We start from the raw sequence: 26,233 nt of genomic DNA, 5'->3' as shown, positions 1-26,233 counted from the left end.
CAAATCCACTCACAAGGCATTGGTCGGCCCGGGGCTATAGCAGAAGACACTTGCCCAAGATGCCACGGAGTGGGATTGAACCCGGAACCATGTGGTTGGTTAGCAAGCTACTTACCACACAGCCACTCCTGGACCTACACATATGTGTATGTGTATATGTTTGCATATTGTGTGTGTGTGTGTGTGTGTGTTTGAATGCATTGGAGATTTGAGGCTTTGAGAAAGATTTCAACTGTAATATATTCAAAGAAGAAAGAACTAATAAATATGTGTAATTGCCTATTCGTTGTTGAGTAGTTAATTATCAAACTATAAAGCACCTGCTTCAATAATTCGTATTAACACTAGTTGAACCTACTCCATGCTTTTATCAACAAAGAAAACGAAATATGAAGTTTCTAAATAGTAAGAAAGATGAAATGGGTCCATTGATGGAAATTAAAGCTGAAAGTGGAAACACTGAAACTTAAATAGAAATTAGTATCACATTTTAGCAGCATCAGTACTTCAAGAGTTTTGGTAATTGCTGTAAATACTCAAGTAAAGATGTTTTTCTTGAATGTCTTTGAAATGTCATAGTTCCATTTTTTTTTTTGATATTTTGCATTATAAACCTTTACAATCTGCTCTGAGGAATCTTTCTGAAAATTTCTTAAATGATAGTTTTGCTAATACTTTTTTCTTTCTCTCTAAAAATTACTATAATTTAAAAAGTACTAAAGATCTTATAATCATCATCATCATCACTATCATCATCACTATCATCATCATCATCACCACTATCATCATCACCACTATCATCATCATCATCATCATCATCATCATCATCTTTCAAAATTAGTCTGTGTTGTGTTGTATGTCTCCATCATATGGCATTTATCCCTGCCGTGTTAGTTTCTGTTGTATTAGTCGATGGCTCTATAATGTTCACATATAGTTGTTCTTAGTGTTGCTGCTGTTGGTAAATGCAATAGCCTTAGCCAGCTTTGCTCCAGCAGACTTTCAGTAGATATGTAGTTGATCAGAGAAAACATTTGACTAACCTAACTATAGTCATCTAAAGATACTATGTATGCTATTCTAAGATTTGTGGAGGCACATGGCCTAGTGGTTAGAGCAGCGGACTCGCGGGTTCGAATCTCAGACCAAGCGATGTGTGTGTTTATGAGCGAAACACCTAAGCTCCACACGGCTCCGGCAGAAGGTAACGGCAAACTTCTGCTGACTCTTTCGCCACAACTTTCTCTCAGTCTTTCCTCCTGCATCTTGCAGCTCACCTGCGACGCACCGGCATCCCGTCCAGGTGGGGAACCTATACGCCAAGGAAACCAGGAAACTGGCCCTTATGAGCCAGGCGTGGCTTGAGAAGGAACAAACATATTCTAAGATTTAGATAGTAAAAGAAATGTAACCTTCATTCAACATATCAGGTACATTGGCTATATGGTTAAGAACTTGCTTCCCAACCATGTGGTCTTGGGTTCAATGCCATTGCATGGCACCTTGGGCCAACCAAAGCCTTGTGAGTGGATTTGGTAGACAGAAACTGAAAGAAGACCATCATGTGTGTGTGTATGTGTGTGTATACCCTTGTTTTGATATCACATAGTTGCAAACAACCATATTGTTTGTTTCCAGTCTTCCATGTCTGGCCATGGGAAATATTACTTGCTTGGAAACAGATGGAGGTTGGTGACAGGAAAAGCATCCAAATTGTTGAAAATCTGCCTCAACAAATTCCATCTGACCCATGCAAGCATGGAAAAGTGGACATTAAATGATGAAGTTGATGAGAATAGAAGCCAAATCTATGTAAAAGTTACCTTGTTGGTTCATTGGATTCCTTGGCACAGCAGTAATAAATCTTGTGTCTGTATGTTCTTGTTCCTGTTATCTGTTGTTAGAATTTAGTGTTGCCAGAATAATTAATTTGGAACTTTCCTTTACAATTAAAGAAAATCAAATCTAATTTATTAGGCAGGAACTCACTACGTGAGTAAAGCAGCTGTTACGTTCTTCTGTTTAACTCTACCAAATCCCAAACAACTATTGTTGCTCTAATACAGTGTTTCTTAGCCTGGGCAGCTAATATTCCACTGGAAGTTTACAAGGGATGGAAAATGTCAAGAGGGCGTAGGCGTGGCTGTGTGGTCAGTAGCTTGTGTATCAACCATATGGTTCTGGGTTCAGTCCCACTGCGTGGCATCTTGGGCAAGTGTCTTCTACTATAGCCTCGGGCCGACCAAAGCCTTGTGAGTGGAATTTGTAGACGGAAACTGAAAGAAGCCCGTCCTATATATATGTATATATATATATATGTGTGTGTGTGTCCTCCAACATCTCTTGACAACTGATGCTGGTGTGTTTAGGTCCCCGTAACTTAGCGGTTCAGCAAAAGGGACCAATAGAATAAGTACTAGGCTTACAAAGAATAAGTCCTGGGGTCAATTTGCTTGACTAAAGGCAGTGCTCCGGCATGGCTACAGTCAAATGACTGAAACAAGTAAAAGAGTAAAGCGGGTACTATAGGGGTTGTAATTTTTCTTAGAAACCAGGTACAAATGCTTATGTTTTCAAAATATTTTAAAAAATATCTTTGTTGGGGTTAGAATATGAATGGGATATTGTGTATGACTGATGATACACCAAGATCCAATATAATTTCATTATATAATTTACATTTTTTTAGAAATTCCCATAAAAATTCAACATAGTGGGGGGAACTAATTTATGTAAGAGGCAGGTACATGCTGGATGGGATAGTACAAGAAAATATGGATAATAATAATAGTAATATTAAAGCCACTGATTAAAAATTCTTCTCCCCTTCTTTTTTTTCTTTCAAATTATGTGAAAAGATGTTTGTTTCTAAAACACAGTTCAGTGAAAAGAGAACTAAGCTATACAAGTATGAAAGGTAGAGAAATACTGGTTGGGTTAAATGTGATAAAATTGTAAATGTTGGTGTAAGCTTAAGCAGATAAAAATCTTTGTATCAGACAGAGGTTAAAAAGTTTAGCATCTGAATTATGTAAGGAAAGTACATAAAAAGATAGTCAGAAGTCACTGACCTTTTTTGATACTTATAAATCACTCAAAGTTGAGTTGAATTCTTCTTTAAGAGTCTATCTGTATTATTTGTAAAATAATATACTAAACTTGTCAAAGTCTGTTGATGATATATCATTGTCTAACATTATAAATTCCAAAAGTATTTGAAAAATTTTTGTGTATCTTTCTCTTTTACTCTTCTACTTGTTTCAGTCATTTGACTATGGCCATGCTGGAGCACCGCATTTAGTTGAGCAAATCGACCCCGGGACTTATTCTTTGTAAGCCTAGTACTTATTCTATCGGTCTCTTTTGCCGAACCGCTAAGTTATGGGGACGTAAACACACCAGCATCGGTTGTCAAGCGATGCTGGGGGGGACAAACACAGACACTAACATATACACACACATGTATATATACATATATACGATGGGCTTCTTTCTGTTTCCATCTACCAAATCCACTCACAAGGCTTTGGTCGACCCGAGGCTATAATAGAAGACACTTGCTCAAGGTGCCACGCCGTGGGACTGAATCCGGAACCATGTGGTTTGTAAACAAGCTACTTACCACACAACTAAAGATTTTTTTTCTTCAAAGTATATAATTATAATAACTATCATGAAAAAAAAAAATCAGATCTTGTAGCTAAGTTGATATTCACCTACTGAGGACTTTCCTTTTATGATAGTTATTTATATTTATTTTATTATTTTACTTATTTCATGTGGCCATGTTTAGGTACTGTTTTGAAATGTTTAGTTCATCAAATTGATTCCTGTATTTATATATCTTTATGTCTAGTACCTTTTCTGCTAGTCTCTTTTTCGGTGAACCACTAATTATGAGAATGTAAACAAACCAACACCAGTTGTCAAGCAGTGGGGGACAAACATAAATACACACACATAATGGGCATTGTTACTGTCTACTTAATTCATTCACAAGGCATTGGTTGGCCTGGGGCTATAGTGGAAGACACCTACCCAAGGTGCTGCAGAGTGGTACTGAACCAGAAACCACATGGTTGTGAAGCAAATTTCTTGCTACTGTGGCTATATCTTCACCTGTTAAATGCAGAAATTTCCTGAAAGGAGTGGTGGTGGTGCGAGGGAGAAAGGTTGAAACAGTCAACTGCAATTCTCCAACTCTTCTACTCTCTAGTGTTCCATGTAACAGTTTAACTAACGTCAATATAAATTTTAACCAAAAAGAAAAAAAGTGATAAGTGTTTAAAATGATAAATGCTGGGTACTTGTGAAGACAATAAATTTGAATGAATTCTTCCAAATAATCCAAGAATAAAATTTATTTGTGTGAATGATGAATAGATCAATCAATTTACACTGCTGGACATCATCAGGAAAAGCACTTTAATATCTTAAAATATAGAAGCTGAAAGCTCTGTCACTACTTTCTGAAGTTCAAAATAGGAAGTTTTGATCTGTGTAAAGGGTTACTAAACGTTTGTATGAATGAGATTAGGTTAGCAATTGGGAAACATTTATATGGCATTAATAGCATTCTGAATAATATTTCTTAATCAATATTAATGTTGTGAAATTTTTTTTATAACAGCCCTTGACACTTACATAATTGAGTAGATTGAAATATGAACAAGTGCACCATTCTGAACATGTAACTTATTGATTTTTTTTTATTTACCAATGCCAATAAAGAAACAAAGAATTACACACATATATATATATGCAGCTTGAAGGTAATCAAGTGATGAATACAGATATCACAATGAGTTAAAGACAAGAATCCAAACATGCTTATTATTTTCCTGGGACAAAAATAGCAATTGCAGCAAATATTATAGAAATGCTTATTGAAATATTCAGCTGAATTTTTGTACTCTATGTCCTTAAGAAACAAAGTAGATTTGATGATATTATGAATTTAAGCTGGAAATAGAACTTCACATTGGTTTTGGTTGTATCTGAAGAATTATATATATATACACACACACACACACACACACACACACACATATATGTATATATATATATATATATAGATATCTATATATATATATATATATATATATATACATACATACATACATACAATTTTACTATGTAACTGATGCATTCAGTCTCTGTTTTGAAAATGATTTCAGATCTGAGAGTATTAGGTTTTAAATTATTTTTAGTTTTCGTATTGTGTATGAATAAGATTGTTTCAAATGTCAAAGTAATTATGAAAGAGAGGAAAATTCAAATTGCTATTGTTGTTTTATAAGTAAAAGCTTCACTAGGTAAAGATGCTATTAATTTTGATATATGTTACCATAAAGATTTCTTCAAATGCCTGAATAATTTTATTGTTAGCAGCTGTTTTCCTTCACCTGACACTGATTTGAAGAGTATTTTTGGCTTCTGGAATAGTTATATTTGTAAATGTTTTGCATTAATTCCATTATCAGTTTTATAATTGGAAATATCAGTGGAACACCATGTTTTCTAAATGTTATTAATGAGAGTTAGAGGGGTTTATTTTATTTCAATAAAGCCTGCATGATATTACTTTACTTGAATCATAGAAACCACATGCCTTTTACAGCGGTTAGTAAATAACTTTGGTTCATTGATAAAAGGCAGAATTCACAGTGGTTCTGTGATAGTTTTATCTATGATTGGAAACTAGCTATTTATATTAGTTTTAGTTGTTTTCTGTGTAAATATAGTTACAAAAATATACAAAAATATAAAGCATATCATGTTTTTAGATATTGTAGAAGAGTTCTTGTTATTTGTGTTCTAAGATCTGACAATATTCAAAATTAAACTAGTTTAATAAATCTTCTCATAGACTTACAGAGAATGGAGAAAGATATATTTCACCAAAGTGATACAGCTATGCCTCCAAATTAGAATATCATAACTATGGATCCTGGCATGGTTGTATGATTAACCCTTTTGTTACTGTATTTATTTTGAGATGCTCTGTGTTTCTTTCAATTACTTTAAATCTAACAAAGAATTTAGTAAAATAACTTAGTTATCATTCAGCTAGTGTTAGGAACATAAATTGTGGCTAAGGTTTGGTGGAAGATTTTAATTCAAAACTTATGAAGACAAGACATTTGTACTACAGAGCCAGAGCTGGTTTCAGCCAGGTTGGTAACAAAAGGGTTAAGAAGTATCCTTCGCAAATTTGTGGTTCTGGGTTTGATCCCCTTGTGCATGATCTTAGGCAAAGGCATGGCTATGTGGTAAGAAGTTTACTTTCCAACTACATGGTTCTGGGTTCAGTCCCACTGCATGGCAACTTGGGCAAGAGTTTTCTGCTATATCTTCAGGCCAACCAAAGCTTGTAAGTGGATTTGGATGACAGAAACTGAAAGAAGCCCATCATATAAATATCTACATGTGTGTGTCTTTGTATCTGTCCCTGACCACTGCTTGACAACTGGTGTTGTTGCGTTTATGTCCCTGTAACTTAGCAGTTCAGCAAAAGAGATAAAATAAATACCAAGCTTTTAAAAAATAAGTACTAAGGTTGATTCATTCGACTGAAAATTCTTGAAAGCAGTGCCCCATCATGGCTGCTGTCTGATGACTGAAACAAGTAAAAGATAAAAGATAGTCTTGATTTACCCAATTACCCTTGTGAGTGGAATTTCGTATGATAGTAAGGGTTTGGATGTTGTCCGTCTTTGTCTATCTGTCCATTCATTTGTCCATAATTCATTCATTAGTGTGTATGTGTGTGTGTGTGTATCTGCATGTGTAAGAGTGTATCTATTGTTGAAGCTCATTGGTACCTACCCCACCCCCACCCACAAATAGTCCTTTTTGATATCTGTTCTGTGCCATGTTACAGACACTCCCTTGACACTTTCTCCATCATAAATGTTTGCTTCCTTGCAGTCCATTGAGTTTGATGATACGATTTATCGTATCATCTTCTCCATTAATTGCTTGTTTGATGACTAAATTCCAATCAATCCCTTTCATTTGTCAATTCCTTAATGAGTATACAAATTAAAGAGGAATGTCAATGGAGGATGCAACTGTGTGGGTCACCAGAGAATCATAACTGCTACTACCTACTCAACACCTGACATATATCCTCGCAAGCGTGGAAACTTACAGAAATGTCAGTATTCCATTGTTGCAGTTGTGTGTGTGATACCCCAGCTGCCACAACAGCATTTTCTCCTCTTATATGGACCCTTGAAACACATTACAAGAGATAGGTATGCAATGAAATGTTATAGTGGTAGTTGTGAAGGAGATAGATCCAGTGGTAGGGTAACTTAACATGAATGGTACCTCCTCTCAGCTACAGGAAGCTGTCAAATATCTAATCTGTCAGTAACTGCCTTAACCCTTTAGCATTTAAACCAGGCATATCTAGCCAGAGTATTCTGCATGTTTTATGTTCAAACTGGCGAGAGCTAGCCCCTGACTTCTACCTTACAATGACATTCTAAAAATAAAGTCACATCATCAAAATCTTGAAGCTACAAGACAATTTGTGAATAAATAAGCAATACATTTGACAAAATAATTTGAATGCTAGAGTGAAAGCTGATCCCCATAGCATGTTTTTCATTCAAGCTGTACTCCTCTAATTGTTGTCTTCTTGGACTCAACAACATGGCACAGAGGCAGTGCAGATAGATTGCCCAAAACATGGCTAAAAGACCCTGTCTATCTTTCTCCAAGACAGATGTTCTAAGAAGCACAAAGTGTCCATCATCCTGAAAGTGGTTTTACTGAAGGCTTATTCACCAAACTTAATATTTAAAGGCAAAAAATTTGACAAGTCAGTCAGTCACCAGCTGACACTCGCTGATGCTACATCGAAGAGGCCAGGGAACAGAAGAAAGAAGACATGCACCCAACACCAGAGCTGAAGATACCTCCGAAAGGGGGGACCCTGCCACGTCAAAACGGTAGAGGAGTAGGGGCTGAAACCAGACGTGGTTCCTCTTGATGATGTCTTGAGCTAACTGGATCCTATAAAGGAGCTGTTGTGGTAGCAGACCACGAAACACGGTTGTAATTCCGGTTTTCCTGTACTATTGCTAGATAATCATTGACTAGGATTATAGGTCTTTCTTGACAGGTCTTATTTTTGGTCTTCTGAGTTCCTAGCATCCTTCTTCACCATGCTAGCTTGGTGGATATGTTAGTTTTGTTGCAGAATACTATGGGTGTATAGGATTGCATATTGCCAGTAACACACAAATTGACTTGACATTTCTGCTTAGAAATCTAACTTTTTAGTATTTACTGTATTTTACCAATTTTCGTTTTGCTGCAAGCTTAAGTATTTTAATCCAGTTGCTTTAAGGTAGCAATTGAAAGTATACACTTGTATTTCATTTCATCGTTGAAATACTCTGAGATCAGCTTTACCTTTTATTCTTCTTGGGTTGATTATATATGGAAGGGAGCTAGCGGAATCATTAAAGGGTTGGATAACATACCTGAAGGTATTTCTTTAAACTATTTACTTTCTGAGTTCAGTTCCTCCTGAGGTTAACTTTGCCTTTCATACCTCTGGGGTAGAAATAGAGTATCAGCTAAGTACTGGGGTTGATATTATTGGCTAAACCCTTCCCCTTACAATTCTGGGTTTGTGTCTCAACCAGAAACAGTCATTATTACAATATTTATGGTTATTATTTTGTGGAGTTAGATCAATGTATAAAACACATAAAGTAAGCTTTGAGAATTTTTTAATCGAGAGTTCATTTTGAAGTTTGTATCATTAAACATTGTCAGTGTAGGGAATAACAAAATTCTTTTGTAAATCGTGGTAATAACTGGGGTACTCACCGACTGTGATTTAGGAGCTGCTATATTGAGTTACTCATTCTAAGTAAAAATCTTTTGATCCTACATATTTTAAACCCTTAGCATTCAAATTATTCTGTCAAATGTAATGCTCTTTTATTCACATTGTTTTGAATTAATCATGCATTATCTTGTGCCTTCAAGAGTTTAATGATCTTGATGATCTGCTAGTTAACTTTTAGAATGACATTGTAGGGTTGGTGTGAAATGCTGGATCTGGCTAGTTTGACCATAACGCAGGTAGAGTATTTGGATTGGATGGGGCTGGTTTAAATGTTAACCCTTTCGTTACTGTATTTATTTTGAGATGCTCTGTATTTCTTTCAATTACTTTAAATATAACAAAGCATTTAGTGCAATAACTTAGTTATCATTCAGTTAGTGTTAGGAACATAAATTGTGACTAAGGTTTGGTGGAAGATTTTAATTCAAAACTTATGAAAACAAGACATTTGTACTCAGAGCCAGAGCCGGTTTCCGCTGGGTTGGTAACGAAAGGGTGAAAGGCACAACAAATATATTTTAAACAATCATTTCTGTTTCTTGCTTTGACAACATATATCCTTTAAGCTATAAAAAGTATTGTAAACCGTCATTTGTTTCCTGCTATGGCTAAATATATGTACTCTATGTATCTTAAAACTATAGTATAAAAATATTATATACAGTCATTTCTGTTTCCTGCTATGACTACATATACGTGTCTTACAAACTATTGTATAAAAATATTATGCACAGTTATTTCCATGTTTTGCTTTGACTGAATGCATTTTTTCTTCAGGATTTTTATAGTCAAATACATATAAGCTTTTAATTTTATTTTTGATGTTAGGCTTACTAAATAAACTTACTGATTCTCTAAGACTGGTTTATAATTTAATAAGATGCATATATTTATTTCTTGAGTCTTTTAAAAGTAATATTTTGTGGTTATGTTGAGTTGAAAATGTAGCCAGCTAAGTAAACAGATGTAAAATTAATTGTAAGTATGTGTAATCTTTAAAGTAATAAGTATATTAAGTGCAGTATTTGCATTTAGAAAATTCAACAAAAATAACATCTAGATTCATAATTTGATGATATGGGATAACAATTTTAGTTGCCATTTATATTTTTGGATGCAAGACTAATTCATTTGACATCCACTTCTCTGTATTTGCATGGATTGGACAGAATTTGTTGAGGTAGATTTTCTATGATCAATTACCCTTCCTGTTGCCAACCCTCACCTTTTTCCAAGCAAGATAATATTTCCCCAATATTTAGACATGTTTTTCATGGAAGACTGGAAACAAACAACCTCACTTGTATGATGGCAGTGTTTACTTATAACCATCACATGATATCTAGAAAAGGGGATACTCACTCACAATGGGCTTCTTTCAGTTTCCATCTACCAAATTCACTCAGAAGACTTTGGTCAGTCCAGGTCTTATTAGTAGAAGAAAACTAGCCCACTCAGTGGTTTTCAACCTTTTTAATATCCGGGCCAAATCCAAAACCTGGTTTCTTTTAGGGGTCCACAGCAAAAAGTTAAACACAAGTCAATTAAAGAAAAATTTGTTATATTTAAAGAGGAGAAAATGTTGGGGTCTGCCAGAAGGATGCCTGAGAGCTGCATGTGATCCTGGGACCCACAGTTGAGAACTGCTGCACTAGTCCAAAGTGCCCTGCAGTGGGATTGAATCTGAGCTCACAAAGCTTCTTAACTGTATAGCCACACCTTTGCCTATAGAATTTTGGAAAATTCTCTGGATTCTTGGAACAAATATTTATAGCATGTCAGTGCAATTATTATTTCATTTTAATCTTTTAAATAATGAGCAAGAAAATAAAATAAAACAATAATTCTTTGAGAGAACCAACATGTTTTACAATAATCTACAAAAATTGAGACTAATAATTGTGGTGCTTGAAATATTTCAAATAATTGACATTTTTCTATTATCATCTTCTAATTTAAATTTTCTTCATATGTTTTCTTCATAAAACTGTATATTCCTTTATTCTTTTGCAGTCAGGGGGAATTAAGCACCTGTTGGTACATCTTGTTATCTGGATCAGTTTTTATTGAAGGTTCAATGTTTCTTCCAAGAAGCAGGTAAAGGATTTATTTCATTTATTTTTTTTACAGCATAACCATTTTCTTTTCTTTCCATTTCTGTTTTTTCTTTGTTGTCCCATGAAGTATAAACTACTAAATTAAGACTTAGAAATCATGTTACTTCACAAAACAATAACAATTTATGTATAACAATGTTTACTGGTTATAAATTATATTTTATAGAAATTTCTAAGCATGCATATCTGGCATAAATTGGAAATGCACAAATGTTTTCTGTGCATGTTAAAACCAAAATAGAAACAAATAGAGAACAGATGTTATTGATAGTGCCAGTTAAAAAGTATCCAGCTAATATGCACAAGATAACATCTAAGTTTCATATATATAAGTTTGTGCATATGTGTGTGTATGTGTGCTTCTGTGTAGAGGTGCATGCGTGCACACACACACGCACATGCACACAGACTGATTCTGACACGTAGACACGAACCTAATGTATATTCATATTTTTTGTGCTCTTTTCTCTTATTTTATATTTATAACTCCTTTCCTCTTCCTAGTCTGTCCTGGACTTTCTTCTTGTATCTGATGAAGGACTGTGTCCAAAATGTTATACTTTTACTCCTACTTTGAGCACCATCCTAATAATAGTAACTGTGGACATCCATTGGACTTTTATTGGTTTTTGTTACTTGTATTCATTTGTGTGTGTGTGTGTGTGTGAGAGAGAGAGAGAGAAAGAGAGAGAGAGAGAGAGAGGGAGAGGGAACGAGTCAGTCATTTAAAAATAAATACTGAATGTCATTTGATTTAAAGTCATTTGATTAAAAACTAAAACTGCAATGTAGCATTGATTGTATCCTGAGATCTTTAAACAAATCAATGTTTTCAATAACCAGTATCGAACAGTGAAATATCAGTTGCTAGCTGAAGTTTATTTTTATCGCTCTATGTCAGAATCTTACATTGCAAGGAAAATCCCCAAGTATTAAGCTAATATTTTGGAATTTACGTATATGTGCTGTTTTCTTTCCCAGTTGCTATTTTCAGTTTTCTGATTAGGAAATGAGATAATTTTGTCAATTAGAAGAAATTATTATTACCAAACATAATTCCAGATAGCGGGGCCTTGTTCAAGGTTATTAATGTAATTTTATAACAAAATGTTTATCAAAGTAAAATAATAGTCATATGTGGCCTATTATATCATCCCATGGTGTTAACTGAATAACCAAGTAAAAGCATGACATAAAAAAGAGAAAAAAAATCAACTCTGAAAAGGCAGCCATGTTAAATAGTCTCCATCATGTAACCATTGAGCTGAGTCTCATGACATTGTTATGAAAAAAACACTATGACACTAAAATGATGATACTACTACGCTTTTCAATACTTTTAAGTATTCAAATTAGCTGTAAGTTCATGTCTCTGAAAGGGAGGTGAGGTGGTGGTAGGTTGCTTTCTTTCTGCTTTTTGGGGGGGTGGGGGGGGGGTCTAGCAAGAAAAAGAGAGCCACATCCATGACTCTTTTTAGGAACTTCTGAGATGTCTGGGATTAATGGAGTAAGTTGTTCTCTGACCAGAAACTTAACTCATATGCTTATAACAGAGTGAATTTGATTGAAAACATCCAAGTGCCGAGTGGATAGTGTTAAACTAAATGATGTATTAAGTCTCCCAACCAAGAATAGAAACAGCCTCTCTGACAGGCTTCCTCACATCCCCTGTCTACGAAACTTCATTCGCAAGGCCTTGGTTAACTGTATGTCCTTTCAGAAGATGCTTGGCCAAAATGCTGTGCAATAAGCTGGAACCTAAAACTATGCAGGTATGAAGCAAACTTTTTAACCACACAACCATATCTGTGCCACTTCCTTTGTGGGGATACTTTTTACTCTGAATATCAACTCTGTGTTGATAAGAGCTAAATAAGAATTCAATTTTGAATCAGATGGTCAATACAAAGATATGAATATCTCTATAAAATTTCTACTATCAGCAACAAATGCAATAACACAGTCCCTGCGATCATGTTTTCATATGCTGCAACGGAATCCTATACAATCTAAAATTAGAGTTTATAAAGAACTCCTTTGCATACTGAGGAAGATTTTTGAATACTGAGTAAATAGTAATATCTACATATTCTAAATAATGGTATTAAAAAGCAAGAAAAAAGTTGAGGTTGTATGAAAATTTCTAATTTTGTTGAATACAAATATGCTTATAGAAAAAAAAAAAAGAAGAATGTTTTGGTCAAATTGAGATATAAAATCATGATTTTACTCATATTTGTGTTTAATGTCATAAGAAAAAAAAAGCAAAAACAAAAAAAAAAACTAGCATTATCATGTGCTTCTAGATAGAAAAGAATATTATTTGCTTATATTTTATTTGCTATATAATATACTACAAAATGTTTGAATAAGAGTCAATGAGAGAGATAGGTTGAGAGATAAAGAGAATGACAGAGCTAGAAAGATGTAGCTGAATAAGGAAGAAAAACCAGAAAGGAGTGAAAAGTGTCCATTTTTCCCAATGCACACTTCATAGTCATATAAATCTAATTGTGTCCTGTCCAGTGTGATGAGGTCAAAGAATCCCAAGAATCTTGCATTGCAATGATGCCAACTTTTCTGTTAAGAATGCAGGAATGTTCTATTCTTTGAGAAAGTACAGGATTTTCCTGAAACTTTCAAGGCTATTATCGTTTTCATTATTAATTGAAGATGAGTGTAAACTGAAAGAGTCACAAGTTAGATATTTTCTTATCTTGGCATGTAAGACTGTATATAGCTAGACAGATCAATAGAGAAGCAGTAAGTGTAAAGTATGAATGCTGGAGGATAGCAATTTTGTTTTTATTAAATTATCATATGATGCCAGTGAGGTGGCAGGATTCTTAGTGTGTAGGAATAAATGCTTTTTGCTATTTCTTTTAGATCTTTACATTGCGAGTTCAAATCCCATTGAGGTCAACTTTGCCTTTCATCTCCCCAGGGTTAGTAAAATAAAGTACTAGTCAACTGCTGAGGTGAATGTAATCAACAACTCTCTTCACATCAAAATTGCTGGCCTTGTGCCTAAGTTAGAAATAATTAAGTTATACATCATATGAATAGATGCAGGTGTGACTGTGGTAAGAAGATGGCTCTCCAACCACAAGGTTTGGGGTTCAATGCCACTGCCTGGCACCTTGGAGCAAGTGTCTTCTATATCCCTGAGCTGATTAAAAACTATATAAGTGAATTTGATAGAGGGAAACTGAAAGAATCCTGTTGTTCACATGTGCGTGCACATATATTTATATATGTGGCTGTGTGGTAAGAAGGTTGCTTCCTATCTTACATGGTTCCAGGTTCAGTCCCACTATGTGGGACCTTGGGTAAATTTAATATATATATGTGTGTGTGTGTGGTGTGTGTGTGTGTGTGTGTGTGTGTGTGTGTGTTGATGATGTGTGTGTGTGTTTGTGCCCACCATCATCGCTTGACAACCAGTGTTGGTGTGTTTACGTCCCCATAACTTAGCAGCAAAAGAGATTGATAGAATCAGTACTAGGCTTACAAAGAATAAGTTCTCGGGTTGATTTGTTCGACTAAAAAGGCAGTGCTCCAGCATGGCCGCCACAGTCAAATGAGTGAAACAAATAAAAGAATAAAAAGAATAATAACATGAATCTTTCAATGCTTGGAGATATTACATAATTTCCTAATTTGAGGTAGTGATACAGTGTTACGTCTTATGCATTTTTTATTATTTATCCTAGCTTATTGGCAATATTTGTTTTAACAAGCTATTCAGTGACAAAGGTTAAATCAGTCCTAAAGAGATTCAGATTTGAAATTTCACAAAGACCGGTTATTGTTTGGACACTAAACACTTCGTTGTTGGGACATTAACGCTTTAATATTCAGGTTATTCTGTCAAATGTAATGCATATTTATTCACATTGTTTTAACCCTTTAGTATTCAAACTGGCCATATCCGGCCAGAATATTTAACCTGTTTTATATTGAAACTGACCAGATCTCACTTCTCACCTCAGCCCTACCATGTCATTCTAAAACTAAAAAACCACATCACTGTAATCTCTAAACTACAAGATAATGCATGATTAATTCAAAACAATATAAATAAACAAACATCACATTTGACAGAATAATCTGAACACTAAAGGGTTAAATCAATCATGCATTATCTTGGAGTTTTGAGATTACGATGAAGTGATTGCTTATTTTAAAAATTATATTGTAGGATAGATGTAAGAATCTAGGTCTGGCTGCTTTGAATGTAAAACAGGTAGAATATTTGGGCCAGATATGGCTGGTTTAAATGCTAGAGGGTTAAACCACTTTATTGTTGATCCTCTAGGTTTGAGAAAAACATCGAAGTAAAATGGTAATTAGAAACTTTAATATCATTTGGAAGAGTAAAATGATATTTCCCTAATTTTTTTTTTTACTCTTAAAGTAAACTGGAAATGGTGAATTAAATGTCGGTGTTTGCTCTCAATCTAAATTGCTTTCACAATATTCCACATTACCAATATGGTTTCTATATTAGACACATTTCAGTAACAACAGTTTCCTTTTTCCTTGCAACTCAATGCCGAACATGTTTATGAAAGTATACATAAATATATAGAGCTTATGTCAAGCTGTCTAACTGAAAGGCACCAATATTTGATGAGGTAGCATTAACACTTTCGTTAGAGTATTTATTTTGAGATGCTTTGTTTCTTTCAATTACTTTAAATATAACAAAGGATTTAGTAAAATAACTTAGTTATCATTAAGCTAGTGTTAGGAACATAAATTGTGGCTAAGGTTTGATGAAAGATTTTAATTGAAAACTTTTGAAAACAAGATATTTGTAATGTGAGCCAGAGCCGGTTTCAGCCGGGTTGGTAATGAAAGGGTTAATAGAACATCTAATCACATATTGAGGTGCCTGCTTCTTTCTAATCCATTTTCTTTCTGCTTTCTATTTTTCTCTAAACTTTCATGGGTTTGACAGTTTTATAAATTTAACCCTTTCGTTACCAACCCGGCTGAAATCGGCTCTGGCTCTGAATACAAATGTCTTGTTATCATAAGTTTTGAATTAAAATCTTCCACCAAACCTTAATCACAATTTCATGTTTCTAACACTAGCTGACTGATAACAAAATTATTTTACTAAATTATTTGTTATCATCATCATCGTTTAGCGTCCGCTTTCCATGCTGGCATGGGTTGGACGGTGCAACTGGGGTCTGGGAAGCCAGAAGGCTGCACCAGGCCCAGTCTGATCTGGCAATGTTTCTACGGCTGGGTGCTTTTTACGTGCCAGAGGCACCGGCCGGCCACCGGTTATATTTAAAGTAATTAAAAGAAACACAGAGCTTCTCAAAAAAAAAAAAAATACAATAACGAAAGGGTTAAATATTTTGTACTATTAAAATGATAATGTTTTTACTAGATGTCTAAAATGGGAGTAATATTTTCTTTTTGATTATGTTAAAATCATGTTGAAATATGGAACGTGCTGTTTCTAGTCCATCTGAAAATAATATACATGTTTCATGTCACAATTTAAGTTTATGACTGGTTACCATGTGAAATCTACTTCTAAAATGAACAGCATTAGTTTTCTATCCTCTAAGCTTTCAAACTTGTGGCTATCATGTATTTTATACTTGCATTCTGTCCCAAATAAAATTAATATTCCTACAAAAATCATCCTTATTTTGTGTCTGGTTTTAAAACTTTTTTCCTTCCCTTTTTGTTTTGACATAATATCAAGTTATTTTATTCTTTTTTTAAATATCCCGTCCTTTTTTTCCTGTGTTAGCATATCTTTTGTATGACTAGGAAATTGTATTATTCTCTCTTCTGTTAATGGCCACAGGGGAGATGTGTCATACTTGGCAAGCTATTTGAGCCTCTGCCTCTAGTGAAAATCTGTTATTGGCTATATTTCTGTAATTTTATCTCGATGGATGGCTGTCATGATATATGACTCCGATCAAGATCACATTCCACTTGTATTACTTGAAGAGTACTAAGTAGTATATAACATTATTATAGCAGTTTCACATGTACTCGTAGTTTTGAAATAACCAAACGCAAAACCACAGTAACCGGGTTCTAGTTTTCTTCAAGGTTCAAGACACATTCCAAATATTGGAGAGTATATAACAGAAATGAATGAAAAGGCATGGACTGGTTTGCAATTTCCATATTGATTATCTTTCTCATTCCAGTGGCATCCTTTCTCATTTCTGATATTGTACTTGGTTTTGTATTTGAATGAATGTTTCATTTTGCATGGATGTGTGATCAAAAACTCATGTGAATGCTTGTGTTTTTTATAGTTGTTCTATACTGGAATTTGTATTTATTATTTGTTTACACTTACACACATACATGTATGTGTAAGTGTGTGTCTGTGTGTATACACATTTATATTTGTGTATATATGTAATATGTGTGTATTTATGTGTATATATGTGTGTGAATCATCATCATCATCGTTTAATGTCCGTTTTCCATGCTAGCATGGGTTGGATGGTTCGACCAGGGTCTGGGAAGCCAGGAGGCTGCACCAGGCTCCAGTCTGATCTGGCAGTGTTTCTACAGCTGGATGCCCTTCCTAACGCCAACCACTCCGAGAGTGTAGTGGGTGCTTTTTACGTGCCACCGGCACAGGTGAATATATATATATTTAATGTATGAATGTAAGTATATGTGTTTGTGTGTGTATGTGTGTATGTGCATGCACACATGCACACACACATACAAAATCATTATTTTACATCCACTTTCCATGCTGATAATGAGTTAAACTGTTCAACAGGTTTCAGTGAGTTGAGGGATTATGTCTTGTTGTAGTATCCCATTGTTGACATGGTTTTTGAAGCTGGATGGGGAAGGAGAGATATTTAACATACATAGATTGAGTGCCTGCCTTTCATTTATGGGTGGTATGTTACAATGAGTGAAAGATATGAGGGTAAAAGAAAGGATGGTGTGCAAAATGGTAGGAGGATCTGAGGGTATAGAATAGCCAGTAGTTCGTTTTTGCTGTTTGTTCCATCTTGAGCCACGCCTGGCTCATAAGGGCCAGTTTCCCGGTTTCCTTGGCATATAAGTTCCCCACCTGGATGGGACGCCAGTCCGTCACAGGTAAGCTGCAAGATGCAGGAGGAAAGAGTGAGAGAAAGAGTCAGCAGAAGTTCGCCATTACCTTCTGCCGGAGCCGCGTGGAGCTTAGGTGTTTCGCTCATAAACACACACATCGCCCGGTCTGAGATTCGAACCTGCAATACCTCGACCGCGAGTCCGCTGCTCTAACCACTAGGCCAGTAGACAGAGAAGTATGTATATACTATCTCACTTTTTCAATTAGTATTTATTCAAGTTTGTGATGGAGATCAGGACTTCTATGGCAATATTTTGTACCAGTTGATGCAATCCTCTGTCAGCTTCTTCTTTAGATGTTATATCTTGAAATCGTTTTCATCACCTCATTCCATGTCTTCTTCAGTTTCCCTCTTTCACTGCTACCATTCACTTGGAATACTTAGCACTTGATTATGCAGCTGTCATCCTCTATTTGCATTGCATGATACATCTGATCCTCTCATATCCAGTTTGTCTCTTAGTTCATTCATACTTAGTTGTTCATGGACATTAGCATGACACATCAAGCCAAGCATATTCATTTCTCTCTAGTTTTTATTTGCTCTCGACACTTAAGGCCCACATCTTGCTGCTGTGCAACAGTGTCCTTTGCACACAAGCATCATATGATCTGCCTTTGACTAAAGGAGGATAAATTCTTCAGTTCCACTGTGCAGCACATTGGGCAAGTGTCTTCTACTATAGCCCTTCAATGACCAAAGACTTGATTGTGAATTTGATTGACAGAAACTGTATGTGTGTATCTTGACAGCATGCACTAATTCTAAACAAATTTGGCTGTCATAGCAGCTTACATGTTTCTTTGCGAAATTTTTGGTAAACATGTCTGGTCTAGAGGTAGGTGAGGGTTAGGAACAAGAAGAGCACCTGGCTATAGAAAATTCTGCCTCAATGAATCTCCTCTGATCCATGCAAGCATGGGAAAGTGAATGTTGAAATGAGAATAATGAGGTATATGTGCACGTATATATATGCATGTGTATGTATATATGCGTTTGTGTATGTATATATGAATGTGTATGTTGGTATATATAAATGTGTGTGTGTTTGTATATATATATATATATATATATATATATATATATATAATTGAAAAAATAAAATCAACAAGAAGTATACCGTAATACTACTGGTTCTTTAGTAATTCCAAGGGTGAACTAGCTCTATTTGGTACTCTACTACATTCCTAATAAAAAACACCTTATATATATATATATATATATATATATATATATATATATATATATATATATAACGTCTATATGTGGATATATGTAGAAATGAATATACATATATATGGGTATGTGTATATATGTATGTATATGTATATGTACATGTGTGTATATATGTAGGTGCACACAGACACACACACGCACATGTGTATGTATGCATACCATACTGATATCTGTATGTGCATTCAGGCAAGCATTGATTTCAGTGCATAGATATGCACTTGTCTATATTTTGATCAGTTACAGTTACACAAATGCCAAACTGAATAACTCTGGTGTATTGTATTTCTGAATGGCACTGAAGATATATATTCAAGAAGAGGATGATTAATAAATCTCACGAGAGTCAAAAATACTTGAGACAAAGCTTATGTTACTCTATGATGGTTTCTGATCAATTCACTATTAATGTATCTCTTGTTGTTCATGCTGATTTCGAATTCTGTGTTTCTATTGCTTTCTACAACAGATGCAACTTTCCAATACTTTTGGATGCTGCTTTTGTATCAAAAATTTTCATTTGATCCATTCTAAAAAGAAAGCTCTTTCTTTACATTGTTTTTTGGCATATGTTTTTCTTTTGTCTTTGTTTTGTTTTGTTTTTTTTCCCCTGTTCTTAAAGTATCATTACTTTGGTTGCTTAGTAACCAGCTGGTCTCTTCCAGCTGTTACTGGAGCCATTGACCTACATTGGTTTTGGTTTGACAGTTCTGCTGACTTTCTGCACTGTCTTCAAAGTACCAGTTGCTATTGTTCTGTGTCCAATGACTAAAACTACTAGTGTTCTAAGAGAGGGAGAGAAAGAGAGAGAGAGAGAGAGAGAGAGAAAGTGAATGAGTAAGACTAGGAATAATTACTAGAACAAACAGAAAGAGGCAGATTTAGATTGTAGTAGGAGGAAAAGCAGGAAGAGTTGTAGCATACAGATACTAGTTAAAACTAGGAAGGTATGTACAAGTTGATATAGACAGTGAAGGAATTAGGGTTGGAGTGGAGATGCAAGGCATCAATAGAGATAACAGAGAGATATTCAGACTTTATAGGCTGTCATAGAAAGTGCTGGAATGCAGAGACATCAATGATAACAGGTGCAGCATGTATATTTGCGCATGGTGGCGGAGGAGAACGATATAAGAAAAGAAGAGGCGGGGAATATCAATAGAGAGAATGAGATAAAAGCCAGCGATAAATATTTCAAAGGAGTAATAGTGAAAATGTAGAAACTGATAGAAACAAGGGGGGGGGGAGGAAGGTAGAATGAGATAGAAATAAGAGTAAAAAGAAGCGGGGGGGGGGAGGGGTGGAAGCAAGAGGATGTAGTAGATATCAGATGTATTAGATGCGTAAGAGAGGTAGTAGGATTTGTGTGTATGTGTGTTGTAGAAATACGAGCCATGCACTGAAGATATAGTCTGATGGAAATGGCGGGAACATAAGGGAAATTTATATCAATAAACAGACAATAAGAAATGTATATACACCAATTGAGAGTATATGCGATTAACTCATGCATGAAGAACAGCTCTGTGCAAAGTGTATATAATGTTTAGCAACAAGCGTTTCAGACAAATCAAACAAAGCACTGACTCTGCCTTTTTTTTTTTTTTTTTTTTGTTAAATTTGTTAATTTTATAAGATTTATTTAAAACATGTACAATAGGCGCAGGAGTGGCTGTGTGGTAAGTAGCTTGCTAACCAACCACATGGTTCCGGGTTCAGTCCCACTGCGTGGCATCTTGGGCAAGTGTCTTCTGCTATAGCCCCGGGCCGACCAATGCCTTGTGAGTGGATTTGGCAGACAGAAACTGAAAGAAGCCTGTCGTATATATGTATATATATATGTGTGTGTGTGTGTGTGTTTGTGTATGTGTGTTTGTCCCCCTAGCATTGCTTGACAACTGATGCTGGTGTGTTTATGTCCCCGTTACTTAGCGGTTCGGCAAAAGAATAAGTCCCGGGGTCAATTTGCTCGACTAAAGGCGGTGCTCCAGCATGGCCGCAGTCAAATGACTGAAACAAGTAAAAGAGTAATAGATTTCAGTTCCATATCTTTCATTTATTTATTCATTGATTTCTTTGTATGTTTGTTCTCATCATGCGGGCATTGGTTAAATAAATATGTGGTTCAGGTGAGAGTAGAAGACGGTTTGCTCAAAATGGTGCAGAGTGAGACTGAACCCAAGACCATGTGGTTGAAAAGCAAACTTCTTAACCACACAGCTAGGCTTGCATTTTTCTGTCTGTGCATGTATGTGTGTTATCTATATATGAATACATATATGTATAAATGTATGTTTGTATGTATGTATGTATGTGTGAGTGTGTGTATATGTATATGTACATTTGTGTGTATATATATGTGTGTGAGTATATATAGATATATATGAGTGTATCTCTCTCTCTCTCTCTCTCTCTCTATATATATATATATATATATATATATATATATATATATATATATATACGGCGGGCTTCTTTCGGTTCCCGTCTACCAAATCCACTTACAAGGCTTTGGTTGGCCCAAGGCTATAGTAGAAGATACTTGGCCAAGGTGCGATGCAATGGGACTGAACCTGGAACAATGTGGTTTGTTAGCAAGCTGCTTACCACACAGCCACTCCTGCACCTAAATATTCACACACACGTGTGAGTATATATATATATATATATATAAATATATATATACACACACACACACATATGTGTGTGTGTATATATATATATATATACATGTGTATGCACATATATATATATACATATGTATGCATTCATGTATATATATGTATGTATGTATGAATACATGTATAAATGCAGATAGATGTGTGCATGTCTTCATATTTATCTAATGTATGTGTATATATTTAATCATTAACATACATATCATATTCATATACCTGTATTTATACACTTACACTCACATATATACCCACGCATACACCCACACAGACACGCATACTTTTGGATTTTGCATACTTTTATGTGCATTTACATCTATTTTTGAATATCTGTATTTGGAAACGTTTTTATAGCTTAAATGTATGTTTGTGAATAATCAAATGATGTGTGAAAGAAGTTTAAAAGATCAGCATGTCGTATTATAGAATATGGAAAAGCGTTTGTTTATCTGTTCCTTTCCATCCATTTTAAAAATTGACATCACATCTTACCTCAGGCTTAAGCCTAAATTAAATTAAGAACACATGAAAAATCTTCTCATGGTATCATTATTTTCCACTTTATTTGTGGGGGGGAAAAAAAAATATATATATAGTGAATGCATTTTAAGCATCAGTAGTAGACTTATAGAAATATATATAGTGAATGCATTTTAAGCATCAGTAGTAGACTTATAGAAATAAATATAGGAATTTCTTGCTGTGTTTTGCACCTAGTGAACTATTGAAGTGTACTGTTGTTGTTGTTTAAGATGAGGTTTAATAGCAGGTAGCATTTTTACCAATGCTATATATTGTTATTGATATATCATGTTGATTCTTGTATTGTGCATTAACCTCATCAAACAATGCCTGTTATGAAAATAAAGATCATGAACCAACCTTAAATGAATTATTATTATTATTAAAGCCTCCTTTAAACTGCAAATTCACTCTGTGTGAGTGAGTGTGTGTGTGTGTGAGTGTGTGTGTGTGAGTATGTTTGTACATACATCTATGTGCACTTGTTTCATGACTCATAGCGCTGTTGTTTTCGGTTTGCCACTTATTATGTTCAGATTATGAGCGCCATTCTCCTTATTTTTATGCACTTTTCTGATCTCTTTTGTCATCTCTTTATGTTGCTCTGTGTGTGTGTGTGTGTGTGTGTGTGTGTGTGTGTGTGTGTGTGAGTGTGTACTTTTATAATATCTAATTGTTTCTATAAAGTTCTATTTTCAAATTAATGAATATTTACATTTGTTGCTCTCTTCATTTTCTTGTAGCTGTTTTATAGCTGTGTTGAATATCAAAACATGTTTATATGGATCTCTATATTTATTTATTTACTTATTTATTTATATATATATATATATATATATATATATATATATATAGGCACAAGAGTGGCTGTGTGGTAAGTAGCTTGTTTACCAACCACATGGTTCCAGGTTCAGTCCCACTGTGTGGCACCTTGGGCAAGTGTCTTCTACTATAGCCTCGGGCCAACCAAAGCCTTGTGAGTGGATTTGGTTGACGGAAACTGAAAGAAGCCCGTCATATATATATAATGTGTATATATATATATATATGTGTGTGTGTGCGTGTATGTTTGTCCCCCTAGCATTGCTTGACAACTGATGCTGGTGTGTTTATGTCCCCGTCACTTAGCGGTTTGGCAAAAGAGACCGATAGAATAAGTACTGGGCTTACAAAGAATAAGTCCCGGGTCGAGTTGCTCGACTAAAGGCGGTGCTCCAGCATGGCCGCAGTCAAATGACTGAAACAAGTAAAAGATAAAAGAGTAAAAGAGAATATATGTGGTTGTATGGTTAAGGTAAACACAGATATGACTGTGCAGTGAAGGTAAGCATATGTATGACTGTGTAATTAAGAGAGAATTTCACTTCATAATCGCATGATTTTAGGCTCAATCCACTTGCGTGTGACATCGTGGGTAAGTGTCTTCTACTGTAGCCTTGAGTCAACCTTATGAGTAAAATTTGGTAGATGGAAACTGAATGGAAGCCTGTCATATATATATAAGTATATATATGTGTGCATAGATCTCCTCCAATTCTGGATTAGTAGCTATGATATACTGAGAAAGGATGGAGATTTATCAAGTCTAAAATAAGATAAAACTCTATAGATGCTTATTTAAAGTGGCATCTATTATACTCAAACGAAATGCTCACTAAAATACAATTGTGTTGTTAATTATCCTTTCACTAATAAAATCAAAAGTAAGTGTAACAAATATATTATTCACATGAGAAAGCATTGGCCAAATGAAGATATTCCTTTGTTTAATATTAATTTTTTTTCTATGATGGCATGAGTTAGACAAGGACGTATTTGAGGCAAGATTTTGACTGACCTCTCTTCCTGGCTGGTCTTCCTTTACCTGCTTTTTAAGTAAGGAATTTCTCATTCCACAGGTCTTCAAATGTGACTGGTCATAATGTAAACATGTTACTATTTTGCTCAAATTAAGCTGTAGTATGTTAACATTCATACATGTGTGTGTGGTGCATGGTTAAGGTGTCGCACTCACAGTGGGTTTCAACCAAAATCCGCATGGCTGTGAACCGATTCGAGCGAGGTTGTTGCCAGTACCACCTGACTGGCCCTGTGCCGGTGGAACGTAAAAAGCACCCACTACACTCTCGGAGTGGTTGGCATTAGAAAGGGTATCCAGCTGTAGAAACTCTGCCAGATCAAGATTGGAGGCTGGTGCAGCCATCTGGTTCGCCAGCCCTCAGTCAAAATCGTCTAACCCATGCTAGCATGGAAAGCGGACGTTAAACAGTGATGATGATGATGACGACGACCATCTCAATTTCTATGATGATGAAATATTTAAAATGTTTTCCTTTTCTAGAAAGTGTGTAACATAAACAAATACTATATTACTTTAATTTAAAACAAAGATTACCCTTTTTTTTAGATAAGCCACTACAAGTTCAAAATTTTCGTTGTTTTTTATTTTGTTTGCTTCTAAGTTGGTATATTTTTAGAGTACTTGGCTGGATACTTTTAATGAAGTATTTAAGCTGATGGCTGAAGGTTGCTCTCATGATATATAGTGGGAGATACAAAATAATTAGCCCTTGATATCAGATTTCTCTGATGGTAGATTAGAATGATAATAATCTTGACTCTTAGGATAAAAATCAAAATAAGATATATATTTATAGTAATTATTGCTTGCCAACATTGAAAAATGTTATTTTATGGTCGTAGAAAATGTGTGTACTTTCAAGCTTATGTTCCAAGCCACTAAATATTAGTTATTTATTTTATATTGGGGCTTTCATTGAATGACTTTCACCTGTTACTGCCAATGTTTTCAAAGATTCCATCCTTGTATTAAGGAGCAGGACTGGCTATGTGGTTAAGACATTAAATTGCTTCCCAACCTTGTACAAGTGTCTTCTATAGATCCTGGCTTGTGAATGAATTTAGTTACTAGCAACTCGAATAATCCTTATATATATATAGGTCGTCGCCAGTGCCGCTGGACTGGCTCCTGTGCAGGTAGCACATAAAAAGCACCATTTGGGCGTGGCTGTTGCCAGTACCATCAAACTGGCCCTCGTACCAGTGGCACGTAAAAGCACCCACTACACGCTTGGAGTGGTTGGCGTTAGGAAGGGCATCCAGCTGAAGAAACTCTGCCAGCTCAGATTGGAGTCTAGTTTGCCAGACCTCAGTCAAATCGTCCAACCCATGCTAGCATGGAAAGCGGATGTTAAATGATGATGATGATGATATGTATATACATGTGTGTGTGTTTCTCCTTATTTTGACATCATGTGCTAATTGTAAACAAGCATCACCACCATACAAGTGGTGTTGTTTGTTTCCAATCTTCTGTGATATCATGTGCAGCCAAAGGGAATCAAGTGAGGGTTGGCAACAGAAAGGCCATTCAGTTGTAGAAAATATATCTCAACAAGTCTGAGACATGAAAAATGGAGTGTTTAAATGATGATGATGATACTATTCATATGGTCATGGTTTTATTTGATTCCAGTGATCTCAGTATATTACTGGTACAAATTTTATTGAGTCTTGAGAATTTGCAAAGAAAATCACCTTCAGCAAGGCTTAAACGAAGATAAGTGAAATATTAAACTTGAGCTGTAAAATATCTTTATCAGTTTATTAACATGGTGCTGAGATGTCCTTGTCTTGCAAGCCACTTGGTGACCCCATGGGTAC

At 35.2% G+C, this 26,233-nt stretch overlaps 1 protein-coding gene across 19 annotated transcripts in view; it reads left to right on the top strand.

Moving 5' to 3' along the window:
* The window catches only part of LOC115211100 (rap guanine nucleotide exchange factor 6), a 508,151-nt gene that overhangs the window by 184,432 nt on the left and 297,486 nt on the right, over positions 1-26,233 (top strand). For all 19 annotated transcript variants that reach the window (XM_036502519.1, XM_036502517.1, XM_029779996.2 and 16 more), the window contains exon 4: positions 10,886-10,969. In XM_036502519.1, coding sequence (XP_036358412.1) covers positions 10,886-10,969 — 84 coding nt within the window. The remainder of the gene's footprint in view (positions 1-10,885; positions 10,970-26,233) is intronic.

The sequence above is a fragment of the Octopus sinensis genome, linkage group LG4 (assembly GCF_006345805.1).
Source record: "Octopus sinensis linkage group LG4, ASM634580v1, whole genome shotgun sequence".
NCBI classification, from domain to species: Eukaryota; Metazoa; Mollusca; class Cephalopoda; order Octopoda; family Octopodidae; genus Octopus; species Octopus sinensis.
Note: the sequence above shows the minus strand (reverse complement) of the source record. Positions and strands in the feature narration are given on the sequence as shown.